At 39.0% G+C, this 15,595-nt stretch overlaps 1 protein-coding gene across 1 annotated transcript in view; it reads left to right on the forward strand.

Moving 5' to 3' along the window:
• THADA (THADA armadillo repeat containing) overlaps positions 1-15,595 on the forward strand; it is a 151,844-nt gene that overhangs the window by 63,388 nt on the left and 72,861 nt on the right. The window contains exon 29 of the mRNA XM_064708992.1: positions 1,393-1,561. Within this exon, the coding sequence (XP_064565062.1) occupies positions 1,393-1,561 (169 nt within the window). The remainder of the gene's footprint in view (positions 1-1,392; positions 1,562-15,595) is intronic.

The following is a 15,595-nucleotide window of genomic DNA, read 5'->3' on the forward strand; positions in this document are numbered from 1 at the left end:
AAAGATGGTCTTTGTAAAAATCATGATGGAACATCCAACCATATTTGCAAGGCTGAAAATTGCTTTAAAAACCTGTGGTTTTGGGGGTAGTTCCTCTGTCTAGATCCTCTGAAGGAGATCTGTGTCTTTCAGGAATGCCATGGCATAATGTATCTATTTCAGTTAAGACTGTTAAGTTTCTTAGTCTTCAAAACCCTACCAATTTGGTTGCTTGTTCAAGATGGAACCTGTTCTCTGTATTTCTTTCATGTGAACTAAAGTAAACTACTACTTTGAGTATTGATTTAAATTTGATACCGATACTTGAAAATTTAGACTACCTTTTAATTTCTTTTAATATTTAAATATGTGGGCGTGACACTGCAGAGTTTTTTGGATTTGTTTTTTTTCAGCAGGGGTCAAAATCATTTTGTCAGGGGATAATCTCATCTACCTGGGATTGTGTAAGCTGAAAAGACATAGGAAGCAATTGAGGAAAGGGATGAGAGTATTGGAGTAGGGAAGGCCATCTCTCAAGTCATCACAATCATCTAGGAGGTAGCAGAGCATAACTTCAGCCTTACTGCATTTTCCATCACCTAAGACATTTGGCCTTTCATGTCTAAACCCTATAGGTAGTTTTCTCTGTGTGGCTCAATTATACCTGCAATACCAAAATTGACACATGCTGGCTTTGGAAGATTTAGTCTAACCTACTTAGCTAATTAAGGACTCCTACTCATGTCAGTTCAGTATAGGTGGTACTAAAGTAGAATATGACTGGTTAATGTGTTACTGTTACTCATTCTCCATGTATTTTCATAAATCTACAGCTAGTCACCAAAACCTTAATAGCACTAAAGATAAAGGATTCTTCTTGATATTTGCTTTATATAGAGTCTTACATCTTAGCAGTTAATTTTAAATAAAAAGTATTTTTCTTTTAGATACTAATTATAAATAATAGGAAATTATTTTCCCATGTGTTTTTTTTATTTTTTTTTATTTCCTGCCTTTAAATGTATTCTGAAAACCAGTGGGACATTTAGCCCAAAGTTCAGTAGACAACATGTTGTGTTCTCATGGAAACATCTGATTAACTACATGGAGCTAACAGTTTAAGCCAAACTCATAATACACTTGAATGTGATTAGTAACATAAACATCCAGAAAGAAAAGGAAATAATTGCATTATTTCCTTTTTGTTTTCTTTTATGTAAACACCAGAACTTGTGAATGACAACAAATCCTCTGGTGTAGCTCTGGTGTGACTTACCTTTCACTATGGCACGACTGTATATTGGATTTGTGAGCAATATGTTTTGGATTGATTGCCCTGTCTTTGTGCTGTTGTGGGCAGCCTGGTGGCTCGCTGGATGGCCCGTGCCCATGGGGTGTGTGTGGTTTCTGCAGGTGTGGGCACAGCCCCGTGTTCCGCTGCCGGGAGATGTCGGGCCGGGCCCTGGTTCCCTTCCTTGTGGCCACTGAGGTTCCGCACACGGCGCTGGCTCTGCTGCGGGGGCTCCCGGACTCTGCTGCTCCTGGCATGAGGCAGAACGCTGTTCATGGAACCCTGCTGCAAGTAAGCTTGTTTTGCATTCATTTGTTTTTGTTTTGGGAGGGTTTTTCATCTTTTTTTTACTGTTGGGGTTTTAAAAAAAGTTTTTGGTCATACTTGACAGCCAGATAACATACCATGAGTTGTGCTTAACATTCACACGTTGTCAAAACATAGATGAAGACTGCTTTTGAGTTTATTCTGCCAGATGATAAATGTGGAATGCACATTTCAGCTGTCATTTGAAGGCAGTAAGCTGTAAGTAGTAACATTTACATTTCATATAATGTTTCATCTCCAGAGATTAAAGTGCTTTAAGAGCAAATATCCCTATCTGAACGTATTTACAGAGAGATCTGTGCGACTTGCCCAAAATGATTGAGCACATCTGAGGCAAAGCTGAACTCCATGCACCAATAGCATTGTATATATATTCAGACTTGCTACTGACCCACATAATTATTTATCAGTCCATTTGCTTTTCCTGCTATACCAGCAGCTTTCTGTCAGTGTGCTGTACAAGTTGTGGTAAGCTTTATACTGTTGTATTCTGGAAACATTCTGGAGAACAGCTCACTTATCAGAAATTTCTTCATTCTCCATTTATCATTCCTCTGGTTTATGGCAGTCAGTTCACTGTGTTTCATTTTCAGGCTATCATGGTAATAAGTTACTGATTTTTATTGCCTGTTTTTCTCAAGCAGCCCTCCAACAAAGCCATATTGTACACTATCAGCTCTGTTGGTCTGTCTTAGTTGGCAAGCTTTCTAGAGACATGTTCTCACTGCAAGCTCTATGCTGGGGTGTGTGTGGTTGTTTTGATTTGGGTTTTAATTATATCTTTTCAGGCATATTATTTCCCCTTAAAATCAAGACTTTCAGGAAATCTAGGCAATGGGTGAAGTCCCTCTAGAGCTGTTCATGTCACCTTTACCTATAACGGGTTTCAGGCAGTTGAATCTGGATTTGAATGATGGTTGGTCACAGTAGAGGGTTTTGCAGGGTATGGGATGGGCTCCTGCTCAGGAAAGCAGTTGGTGCACCTGATACCTGCAGGGGTACAGGTTATACAGGGATACAGGGACACAGGGATACATGCTGTGTCTGTATGGGAAGGGGGTATTGCCATCCTCACATTGGCTGGCAGCCCTGCTGTGTCACAGCTCCTGAAGTGCTAGGAAGGGAGGGCTCTTCCAACAGTGGGAATGAAATGCTTCCTCAATCCAGAATGATTATAGCTACTCATGAGGGTATGGACTGGCGCTAGTGTATAGTGTTAATTGCCTTCTTTTCAGTTACCTGGAGAAGAAAGATAGTAAAAAATAATAATAATGCAGGGTAGATATGAAAAAGCCCAATGATCTAGTTTTTTAATTCAGTGTTGCTAATGAAATCTTATGCATACCTTTAGGGAGCTTTCCACACCTGTGAGGTGGGAGATAGTCTCCCAGAGTTTTAACCTGATTTTTCATCAGTTTTGAGCAGCTGCTAGGAGCTACTTCTTCAATTTGTACTGCACAAGGAGAGACCATGCTGTCAGAGAATGATATTCTTCCAAAAAATGTCAGTCTTACCATAACAGTTCAGTGGTTTGGTTTCTCACATTTGTCATGGGCTTTGCTGTTATTGCTTATAAATCAAGGGTACTCAAAATCTTTATTTAATGTTTAATTTAATTTGGTGTATGCCTGACATGTATGACAACTCTCTGTTGCTAATTTAAAATAAGAAAACATTCAGAAGAAATATTTTAGGGTGGTAAAGATGTACAAAAAATGGAGGTAAGGCAGTGGTGTTTGTTGTAGCTCCAAATTACCAATGCCAGGTAGTTTAACCTGTAGTTAGCTTGCACTTCTGGTAGGCAGTACAGAGAAGAAAGCATTGTGACTTTTTAGGGGTTGCTGGATGCCTGGTTTCAGTTTCTTTTTTATCAGTGTTAATTGGGACTTGCAAATCTGCTGGTAAGGCCTATTGAAATGTAGAAATATGTTATGGGAACTGTTGGTTAAAGCACTATTTCTCAGAAGGCTTACTTGAAGAGATGGTGATCTGGCAGTGTTTGAAACTATTTGCACTGCTTTTCCATGACAGTGGAGGATTTATCATCCTCCTTGATATAAAAGCAAGACAAAAATCTCTACTAAAAAGAGCAAGTCTGTGCAAAACTCAATAAAATATATGTTTTTCCAGCAATACAAGGCCAATATCTTATGAAAATGGAATTCAGTAATTTGATTTGTTCAGTGACATGAGGAGCTACTAGGTTCATTGCTTGAGTTTTTTATTTCAGTGTTCATATACTGTCCAGTTCTGAAAAGGAAGGCTGGAATTATTCAGAATTAGGTGGCAGTGCCAGATGTAGTAAATCGTGAAGGTATATTTCAGTTATGTTTCAGAGTTATGTAATTTATAGAAATATAATTCAAACACAGTTCAGCATGTAGTGCTTGTCCAGACATGGCTTGGTTTTCAAAATGCTGAGGTTGCCAAGAAGTGCTTTTTTGACAGTGGATGTAGATGTGTTGTGTTTAACTTGAGATCTCTGCATTATATGAAAACATGTCTTTTTCACCATAGTGTTTTAACTGTGGCCCAATTTGCAGAGGAATATGAATGTCCATGAGGATAAAATAATGTTATGCTTTACAGGTTTTACAGAATAATTCTTTTCAAGAATTATGAAGGGGGTGCTGCTGTTCTCTAACACTTGGGGAGCTGATGATGTTCTTCAAGAAGCAGTTCTGCATCATAAGCAAATGTACTGACTTAAATAAGGCAACCAAAAAATGTTTTCTATGCTTAATGTTTCCCTTATGAGTTTCTGCTTTGCTCCATAAACCAAATTGGCATGGGTTGGGGGAAGGAAATAAAGTTTCTAATTCACAAGAAAATGCAAACATTTTGTACTAGCTTTCTTGAATAAGGAAATCTTTCTGGCTTGTTTTGTTTTAAGATCTCAGCTTTTTACGTGATTAGCCGAAAGGAAGATCTCATCCAGAGCTTTATGTAGGGACTTCTGGAAGAGTATCAAAATTTGACTAGGGAAGCCTAAAGGCTTGTGTATTTTTGACTTTTAGCAGTTGCCAAGGAACTTACAAATATTTAGGAAGTTTGTGAGGTTTCCTTATCACAGTATCAAATGTCTTTTGACCTTCTGCCTCTTGGATTGGAATTTCTGCAGTATATATTCTGTCTTTCCAGAAAAAAAAGAGAAATGTAGAATGAGCCAGGCAAGGCTGCCTTTTACCTTCACATCCTCACTCAGTCATTCCTTGGGTGTGATTGAGTTCCAGCAGAGGTCCTCTCCTTGTTTCCGCTGCTGCTTTTATCAAGGTGATGACTTTTGTCACCAGTGCTCTCTTGGAGGCCTCTGGGTTGCTTGCATGGTGCTGTGTTGGTCACCCATCAGCTGCCAGGGTGGTTGAAGCCCCCCATGAGGAGCAGGGCCTGGTGACACAAGGCTGTGTCCTGTAGAAGCCCTTGTCCACTTGTCCTGCTTGGTTTGGCAGCTCGTAGCAGACACCCCCTGCAGTGTCACCCCCAGTTCAGTTCTTAGCTCTGAGCTCTCAGCTGGCTCATCACCCTCCCCCAGGCAAAGCTCTACCATTCCAGTTGTTCTGCCACAGAGAGGTCACCCCCATCTTCTCATGTCCCCTACCTGTCCTTCCTAAAGGACCTGTGTCCCTCCATTGCCTCACCCCAGACATGTCAGCTATTGTATCTTGTCTCTGCCATCCCAGCAGGATCACAGACTGCATCTGCACATGGACCTTTTAATGCCTCTAATTCTTTAAACTCTTCCTTGAGTGCTTCAAAGTGAAGAAAAGTTACAGGGACCCTATAAAGATTTGTCCAGAAAACAAGGCAGCACCGTTAATTCATCTGGTTGTGGGTTATTTATGATGATTAAAAAACCCTCCCAAATGCATAAACTTTCAGATTGGTTTGCCAGGGAAAGCAGATGTTAGACTTCAGCTTTTGTTTTTATCTTGAGAGAATCAGTTAACATGATTGATGCTGGGTTTCAAAGCCTGTATGATGTTCATAGATGGAGAATCCAGTTGTTTTTAGTACAGTGGAATAGCAATGGTATGACTGGAGCTTTCAGTCACAGTTCTGCACTCATTAGTTTCCAGAAATCTTTTTCACATTTGTATACTGGAAAAGTCTGTACTCCAATGAGAATGTATATACCCTTACATGTTGGTCATGTCAAGAAGAATCTATTGGGCAGCTGCCATTAATCATGAGCAGACATAATTACTGTTAAGGTTTATTTGTTTTTCAAATGAATGAATCTGCACATCAATTGACTCATTGTCTTGTGTTTTATCAGTTTGATCTTCACATTCACTTTGGCAAGCTTACAGTTACATATTTTCAGAACACAGGGGATTAGGTCAATGAAAGTTATTAAAAGAGACATTGTGTTTTCATTAACTTGTCTGTGCCTTGTTCTGAAATGTTGAAGGTGCTGCCTTACTTTCTACATGCTGACAGTGTCTAGCTTGAGATTGGGATACACACTAGGACAAACAAGTTTGCTTCTCTTATTTGGCCATTCTATTTGAAGAGCTTTTTGCAATCTCTTTGCATTTTTAAAGCGTGGATTAGGAGGAAGGAGGATTCAGTGACTTTTCCCTCATCACTTGCTACTTATATATGGAGGGGACTACATGACTTTGTGTGCCTCCATTTGCTGCCTTCACCAGGAGATAGGTAGATTGCACAATCCAAAATAAAGCTTTTATCAAAAGTTCCCAGCTTTTTCCAGCACATACCATTGAAGAACGTTTTTTTTTCAGGAATCTGCCTTGGTCATGATGAGTATTTACATTTTTGGTGGTGCTGTGTACAAGCAATCAAAAAACTACATAGAGTAAAATGAAAAAAAAAAAAATCCTCTGCTGGTCTAGCATGTTCTTGCAGGGGGATCCTTCCTGTTGTGATTGGTTTTGGTCACTGCTGTAACTCAAAAGTCACAGAAATTCTGCTTGCTCTGCTGTGGTCCCCAGGAACATTTCTGTCAATCCCCCATCTTCTCATCTGCGGCCTGGCTGCTAGCTTCTCTCCTCTTTGCTGCCATCTTCCCACTTACTCCTGTTACTTTGTCACTCCTACTGATTTGTCCTGAGATTTGTTCCCTAAGCATATGCCAATGTTTTGCATTGCAACAGAAAAACTGTATTCCTTCTCTCTGGGGATCGGTTCTTAAAGACATACAAAATATAACTGGCAGATGAAATGGAGAATTTGTTATGCTTTGGTGCAGGGTTAAAACTCCATGAAGATAAAAATGGAAAATTGCTTAATGTTGCTTTGGCTTTCAGCAATCAGTAGTCATTTGCTCTTCACAAATTGTTATGCTTAATATTCAAACTTTCTCTGAACTTAATTTTTCTCCACAAAATTCTGTCGTGTTAGAGTAACCAGCTGATTCAAAGTGTGTGTTTTTTTGAGGTTTATTTTTCCTTGTTTGTTTGTTTTTTTGTGATCATTAATTTAAACAGTTCTGTTAGGCATATGAATGCAATGTCTCATGCAAGGAATGCCGTTTTGTTTAGTTTTTGAAACTAAATTTTTGAATTGCTTTTTTGTTTAGTTTTTGAAACAAGCAACACTTGCATCTCAAATCTGAAGAACAGAATGAGTCACATTGACTCAGTTGCATGTGACAGAAATAAGACTTATAGGAGATATTGGGCTTCATAACTCTTTACATTATTTAGCATTCATTGTAAAAATTAAACTTCCTACTGACTTTATTGGGTCAAGAAGTTAGCAGTTACTTTTCAGGGAGTAACAGCATCTTATAAAACTAGTCCCATCTCTCTGAAAATTCTTAAAATGGAAGAATCTGGAGCCCTTGTATTAAAAAATAATAATATGATTGAAACACTTTCATGGTTGCATAGTAGATTTTTCTGTACAGGACTTTTATCATAGAATCATGGAATTGTTTGGGTTGGAAGAGACTTTTAAGATCAGATTCCAACCTTCAGCCCTGGGCAGGGACACCTTCTCCTGTGCCAGGTTGCTCAGTGACCCATCTAGCCTGGCCTTGAATACTATGAAAGTCATGTACTATTTCTTTTTTTTAATATTTCTGGAGTTTATTGAATACATCAAGATTTGTGCAATGGTAGAACTTTAAATTATGTGTATCAACTCTTTGGGTATGCTGATTCTTTAAATCTTAATGGAGAGCTGGAAGAAGGGATTTAAAGATTATTTAATTGATTTAAAGGATGGTTGGAGCATTCATTAGAGCAGCAAGAAAATCAGGACAAGAACACAATCTTATAACGCATACTGGGTCATGTAAAGATTTGTCTGAGTCAGGGTGCTCCCTCCAGCAAGGACTGATAGCACAAGCCTAGGAAAAGGAGTAAGGCAGATAAAGCAGCTGGAGAAACATCTGCATGCGCTATCTTAGCTTCCAGCACTTTTGAGCCAGAGATGGATGGATATGACTTTTTGGAAGATAAAAATTCAGTACATGGTTGTAGTGATGAAAAGCAGCAATTCATGATGAAAACATCAGTATGTTAGGCAGTTTAATTATCTGGCAGAGTTGTATTAAGACAGGTTGTTGTTGATGAAAGTAGAGTCTGCTTAATGAATGCAGATGCCTCTTTCCTTCCTTTGAGGAGGAGGATTTTAGCTGAAATGGCTCCAAAGGAAGGTCAAGCTTTAGGTATTTCAGATTGTGATCACTCTTGTGTTTTATGAGTTTAATACTTGAATACTTACTCAGAGGACTAAATGTATTTTAAATAATATGAAAATAAAGCAGGGAAGAACGATGCATGAAGGAGAACTCACAAGCAGTCACTGGACCTGCCTTTTATTGGACTGAATAGGTAATAAAACCCCATGGACTCTGGTGACTAGGGTGTGAGAATATGAGGAGATAAGTCAAATACATTTTGAAGGATTCTGATCCTTGTTGCTGGGCAAAAGAGAGAGGTGCACTATTTATGAATTTCACCTAAAAATCCTTAATGTGAATTAGCAGCAGTGTTGGCAGTGACCATATTTTTTCCCTGTTTTGTTTTGAAGACAGAGGATCTCCAGATTCTGAGGGAATGAATGCGGAAGTAGTCTGTTGTTTTCTTGGCTTTATTCAGTAGCCTAGAAACATTGTCTATGGTGAATTACATTTTATTTGTCTTGGCAGTAAAGTTTGAAGTGTAGCAGTTCAATGTTGGCTTATAAAAACTCAATATAGTAAACAAACCTTACATTGTCTACTGATCAAAGAAATAAACCTGCTAAAATTAAATGTTTTCCAGGGAAACTTCCTTTCAGCTGTTTCTCTTCTAACCTCAATTTCAAGATAAGCCTTACTTTCAAGATTAGTACAAACAAAAAAGAAATACTGATGTCAGGTTGGAAACATCATTTATATGGAGCTGGCAATAACAGAACAGTTGTCTCATTTCTTTATGTTGTAAATTTGTGTTGACTGTTATGTAAGGGTACACTGATATAAGAAGGCAGTGAGCATTTGAGAATGAGATCTGTATCTATGAATGCAACAGAAATACAGCTGAGTTCCAGGAATGGGAGGAGGCAGTCTCTGAAGGAGAGTCATTGATGAGGTCTTGCCAGAAGTTTTCTTTCAGCTGTTTTTTTAATTAAAAAAACAAACTGAGAAAAAGACACGTAATCCGACTGATTGACTGGGCAGCCCTGCTGGTTGTGCATTGCTTTGAAGTTGCTTTAACTGTAATTAGTAATGCTCCCAGATATTGTCTCTGACTTCCTAAGACATGTCGCCACTTTTCAGAAGGACATAGATATACACAGCACTTAAAACTCTATTAGGTCTCTTCAGTTTCTGCAAAATTGAGTTCCCTCCTACAGCAGCTAAGGATATGCAAAGATGCTGTTGTTTTAAACCTTGTGGGGTCACCTCTTTCTAGTGAAAAGAAAAAAAATACATGGTTTAGTACAGAATAAGCAACATTTATCAGTCAGTGAAAACAACTACTGTTTTGATTGAGAGGTAACTATAATAATGATTACTCTGGGTAGTGCCAGGGAGAGCCTGTCAATTGTCCCCTCTGTGCAGGGAGAGAGATGCCTTGATGGATGCACTGCTTCCCTCTCTCCCATACCCTAGATTTTGGCACTTGTTACTCTGATTGTGGTAAGCAATTGCTTTGCAAATGTTTTGGCCTTGCTGTTGTAGTGCACCTACTTCTACTCCTTTATGAATAAAAGCTCCTGCAGCCTTGCTAGCAGAAGGTTTGGGTGCCTGTGTGTGTGGCCATTTGAGGTACTCTGCCTGGTGCTCAGTTACAGCCATCCATACAACCTGGCATCTCTGGTTGTGTTTGTGGATAATAGTGCAGTGACTGAAAACACTATCTGTGAGTGTGGTTATATAAAACAACTTTGATTAGGTGTTAATAAGGAGAAATCCTCTTTATAGGTACAGTTTTCACAGTGAATACGTTATTTTGTCTTTAAATGATGGACATGTGAAAAACAACTTTCAGCACAGTGTTTTACTTTTCATTACTGAAGTCTTCCTGAAGACAGTTGAACTATTCTAGGCACTGGCTGAGTAATTTGATTTAGACCTCCCAGAACAACAATTGAACTGTTGTGAAGTCTGAATTTTTAAGTGTTCCATTCTGTGCATATTTCTTGCACCTGTTTTGCATTATGAATCTATAAGTATCCCTCATGATTAGTCAGGAAAGCAATCCTATCACTCTGTCACTGGCAGAGGATGTTTTTACAGTTGGGAAGGGAAAAGCTGAAACTTGTAAAGCTTACTGAAGATATAATATTCTCCTAGGTGGTGCAGTGGATTAATCTAGTACTCCATGGAGTTCATTTTTCATCTCCCAAAACATATTTTCCATCCAACCCACATAGGATTTTTTCCCCTTCCTTTTGATCTAGGAACCATGTCTTTAAAATTTTCAGAGCCAAATGAAAGACAATCCTGAATACACTTTATGGATATACTTTTAAAAATACCCATCCATGATAAGTTCTGACTGCTTGAGGATGTATGAAAAATTCTTACATACAGTGAGACCTTTTTACTATTCTGTGTTTTCAGAAGTTCAGGTTATAGTGAGGAATAGGGGAAGGTGCCTTCTATGTATTTTGGAAGCTCTCTCAGCCTGTTTACAAAAGAGAAGAATATTCTCCATGAAAGAAGAGAAAGCTGGGAAAACGGAATTTTAAAAGAATGCTGGGTGGGAGAACAGAAATGAAAATGGATGGGTGTTTGTAAGTGGGTAAGTACTCAGTAAGGACTTATCAGTGTTGAGGAGCAGGATGCAAGAATCTTGAATAGTGGAACAAAAAAATTGAAAGGAAGAAAGGAGGAAAAACCTGGAAATCTAAGGAAGTGATACAAAATAAGCCAAAACAAGATGACACTTTTCCAGTGTGTGAAAATATATATCAAGGGTGTTAATGCATCAAATCACATAGTGTGCTTTCTCTGTCTTAACCAATTTAATGCATGTTAATTGCTTTGGTTTTTTAAAATGTTTGTATGTCACAGACATTTCTTTCAGTAGTGTTTCTTAATACTGTTTTTTCTTGCCTTTATGTATTTAAGTATTTTAAAATATCAGCATTTTTGAAGTAGATATTGTTGTGCTAAAATTTTCTAGAAATATTTTTCACATGGCTGTTTGACTACCTAGTGTGTTTTGTTTTTTTTTTACTGAGGCTCCAAATGGCTGAATCTGAACTAGAACATACTCTGTAAATGTGTTCCTCTGGTTTTGTTCCTCCACTGGTGTTTATGCATAGGCCAGAAAAGAACAGTAAATGGATATGCAGGCGTAGGAAGAGTTGTACAGACATTTCACAGACATAGAGAGAGTACATGGGACAGAAAGTTTATGTGGGTGTGTGATTAACAAGGAGAAGCTGTGTTATGGTTGTACCTAGTGGTGGAGAATTTATTTGGAGGAGTAGAAGTGGTGCCTTCCTTGTAAGGTCTGTCTGCATGTTTTACTTTTAGGCCAGGGGCAGTGTGAGGAGCAAAACTCTACTGAAGCACAGTTTGTTTCCACTGTCTAGTTCCACATGATTCCAGTTCTGGGGCATTTCTGCTAAAACCCTCAACTAAAAGCCAGTGACAGTAAAGTGGGAGGAGCTGTCAACTCCCTTGAGGACAGAGAGGCCCTGCAGAGAGACCTCAGCAAATTAGAGAGATGGGCAACCACCAACTCTATGAAGTTTAACAGTGATGAGCGCCCAATTCTGCACTTCAGATAGGGCAGCCCTGGTTGTGTGTATAGACTGGGAAATGAGAAGTTGGAGAACAGCTCCATGGAAAGGGACCCTGGGACCTTGACTCATATTCCACTTGGTCAATGGCAAGTGGAATCTGAGCCAGCAGGGCCCTGGCAGCCAGGAGAGGCGTCCCTGTCCTGGAGGGCACCCAACACAGCATCACAGCCAGGCAAGGGAGGGGGATTGTCCTGCTCTGCTCTGCACTGGGGCAGCCTCACCTCGAGTGCTGGGGCAGTTCTGGGTGACACAATGTAAGAAAGACATGGAACTGTTAGGGAGTGTCCAGAGCAGGTCCCTGAGGTTGATGAAGGGCCTTGAAGGGAAGCCATGTGAAAATGGCTGAGGTCACTTGGTCTATTCAGCCTGGGGAAGAGGAGTCTGAGAGGAGATCTCATTGCAATTACAATTTCCTTGTGAGGGGAAGAGGAGGAGCAGGTATTGGCCTCTTCACTTGTTTGCCCAGGAATCAAGGAAACAGGATGAGGCTGAGCTGGGAGAGGTTTCTGTTGGGTATCAGGAAAACAGCAGAGAGTGTGGCTGGGCACTGGAACAGACTCCCCAGAGGATGAGCACAGCAGCAGCCTGGCAGAGTTCAGGGGGCGTTTGGATGATGCTCTCAAGCACATGGTGTGACTCTTGGGGATGGTCCTGTGCAAGGCCAGAAGTGATAATAATGTGGATTGTAAGTTGGGTGATGAAAAAATATGGCTTCCCTTGGACTTGGTATACTCTGCAGAGACTTTCTTAGGTCCTGGAAGCTGTCTAGGAGTGGTCTAACTACAGAAGAGAGCAAGGGGAGATGCTGAGAGGGTGAGGGATGCTTCTAAATTTATCACCTGTCAAGATTCCTCCTTTTCTCTGCTTCATAAAAGGTGCCAGTTGTCTTTGGATCATCAGAGTCTCCTTGATATTTGGGAGTGTGGAAACCTCCCCCACAGCTTTAAACAACCAAAGAATTAATAAGGCTTCTGAGGCAATGATAAGCAGCAGGTGCTTCTATTCTGCCCTCCCTAGCTGCTTGTGCCTCTGTTATCTCTACCCTGTTTCCTCTGGCACCCTCACTATCAACTCTCTCCCACCAGCTCTTGTTTCAGATGTTTGCTCCTTTTTATCTCTGTTTTGGACCTCATCCTCTTACAGAATAGCTGCTGTTGTGGTATTTTGTTGCTTATTGCACCAGAGTAATTACCATTAAATTAATGCTGTCAGAAATGCTGGCCAAATGTATCTGTATATTGATTTTATTCAGAAGCGTAAACTTCAGGTTCAGTGCATCTTCACATCTGCAGTGAATGTCCCAATCTCTGTTTGGCAGGTTACCTCTGCAGATTGTAGTTGTTCATTCTGACCTGTTTTTATTGTGAAAAATAAGCAATCGTTATTAATTTTTTCCCCTCAAATACAGAGGTATTTTCAAAGCTGCAGAAAGCTTTTTGTGACAGAGGTATGAATTGGGAAACCTTTACATCTTGAAAATCTGATTCATCCTTTTTTGGTGCAAATGCATCAACAACATTAAACCTTCCTTTTCACTTGGAGAAATTGCTTATGAATTCAACACTAAAACAGCTGACAGAAATGGAAGATATCGAGCATTTATAGTTCATACTGAGTTTTACTTGAGTATAGTTGAATTCTCTTAGCGCCTTTTCTTCCTTTCACCAATCCAAATGCATGCATTTGTTTAGCTTTATAATACTGAATTTATAGTCTTAAAAGAGAAAAAAAGTGAGGTAGGAAAAGCCAACTTCTCTTGGTCCCTATGAAACACTTCTATGGAAAACGCACATCTCACAAATTACAAATGCTCGGCTCACTTTTGTTAAGTGCAGAAGATCTTTTATTTATTCTTCCAAGGTTCTGTCCATCTTGTTTCATTGGTGAAACAGACACTGCTGGCAAATACAACAGGAAATGTAAAGAGCACACTGCTCACTTTTTTTTCCCCCACAGAAAATACAACTGGAGCCATGCTCGAGTGCATGCTTGATTTTTGTACCTATTGAATTATTTTGTGCCATAAGAATAAGGTAGTGCCTTCATTCTATGGAATGAAGTCACTTATGAACCCAAACCAACTCAAGACAAAGAAGAAAAATTAAATCAGGTTGTCAGTATCTTATGTGAAACATGCTACATGCTTAATACTTTTTAGGTTATTATGTTAATAGAAAAGTTAGCAATATCAGCATAAAAATATGTGTGTGCTCTGGTGATTCTCCTGTTTCCCCATCTAGTGAATACTACCCACTTCCATAAAAAGGCTCTGGAAGATGTAGAGGTGGACATAGTAACACTCAAAGACTTCACATACACACCCTGTTGCCAGATTCTTGTTAGGCTTTGTTATTTCCTGATGTAACATCTAATAAAAAACATATGCTCTGTGTGTCTATGCAGTCTTGCAGCATAAAACTGCAGCCCATGGAAAACCTGAAGCATTTCAAAAGGAAGAGACTTAGTGTAATCACCTCAGGGTATCAAGCATCTTCAGTTGTTGGAAGTGAGAGCCAAAATGAGCTTTTTATGTTTAACTAGATTTGAAATATGCACAATATGTCCTCTTGGTACTCAGTGATCACTGGTGAGAAAAAAGTGCTATCTTTGCAATATCACACTGCCTTTAGCAATAAAAGGAGAATATTGTTTTCTCTAAAAAAATAGTAAGTGTTAGTAAAAATGATAGAGACACAGTATTAAAGAAGGAAATATAACTACAAAGTAATGTAGCTCTTAGAGTTGTTTAATTTTCATAATTTTTCTGAAAAGCCCTATTGTAGAGAAGAAAAAAATGGTTTAATTTAGTCTTTCAGACAGATACACTGAATATATAGCATTGTCACTTAATTCAGTTTGACACAGGAGTTGAGTTGAAATGACATTTAAAGCTGTTTATAGTCTTATGTAATGTGGTACTTTGTGAACAGTTGAAGAAGTTAATTTCCTGTAAAGTTGAGTTTTTGAAGTTCTGTGATCACATGGTCCAAATAAACAATTTAATCCTAAATATTTCTTAGTCGAGTTGCAAATGTTCCTCAACTGATCATGTCTAGCTCTCAAATTATTACAGCATTAACTTTTTGGGTTTTTTCTCTCAGAGGGCAGTAGGCTATTAGATTTCCTCAGAAAGTGAGGCATTTGTAACCACCACAGCCTTTAATACTTTCTTCATCAACTCTGAGTAGTTGAGTCTTATTAAGAGTTTTCCATCAGCCTTTTCCTTTCAGAGAAATTAATGTTCCATTCACATGTTATCTTTTAATTCAGTTTTATATCAGTGATATTTATAAAGGTTGGATATGATAACAGGAAGAAGGGTTTAGAAGCTGGGAGTCACTTGTATATTTTTTGCATTCAGTCATGAACAAAGTTTGTAATGGTTTTTTATCTACATAAAAAATCCCTGGGGTTTTACACAGACAACTTTTTTGAATAGAATTACAGCACCGTGATTATGCACCACAGAAATCCTCAGAGCAGTTGCAGGCCTGCAATTGTAGAAGCATGAAGCATCTGGGAGGTGTCCTGGATGATGCCATTCCATTGCAGTGCTGTGAGCAGGACGTGCTGTCACAGAACTGAATTAGACGAACTTGGTTTGGGTCTTTTTCTTTAATTAGCCAGGTTTCCTCAGAATAAAGTGGGTTATTTTGGGTGAGAAGTATGAAATTTTCACAGTTTGTACAGTAACTGAAACAAAGGTGATAAATTTGAGGGGTTTTTTTTTCATTTCTTTCACAGTTTCTAATGCAAAACTTTCATTCTCGTTATTGCTACTGT

The sequence above is a fragment of the Zonotrichia leucophrys genome, chromosome 3 (genome assembly GCF_028769735.1).
Source record: "Zonotrichia leucophrys gambelii isolate GWCS_2022_RI chromosome 3, RI_Zleu_2.0, whole genome shotgun sequence".
Classification (NCBI taxonomy): domain Eukaryota; kingdom Metazoa; phylum Chordata; class Aves; order Passeriformes; family Passerellidae; genus Zonotrichia; species Zonotrichia leucophrys.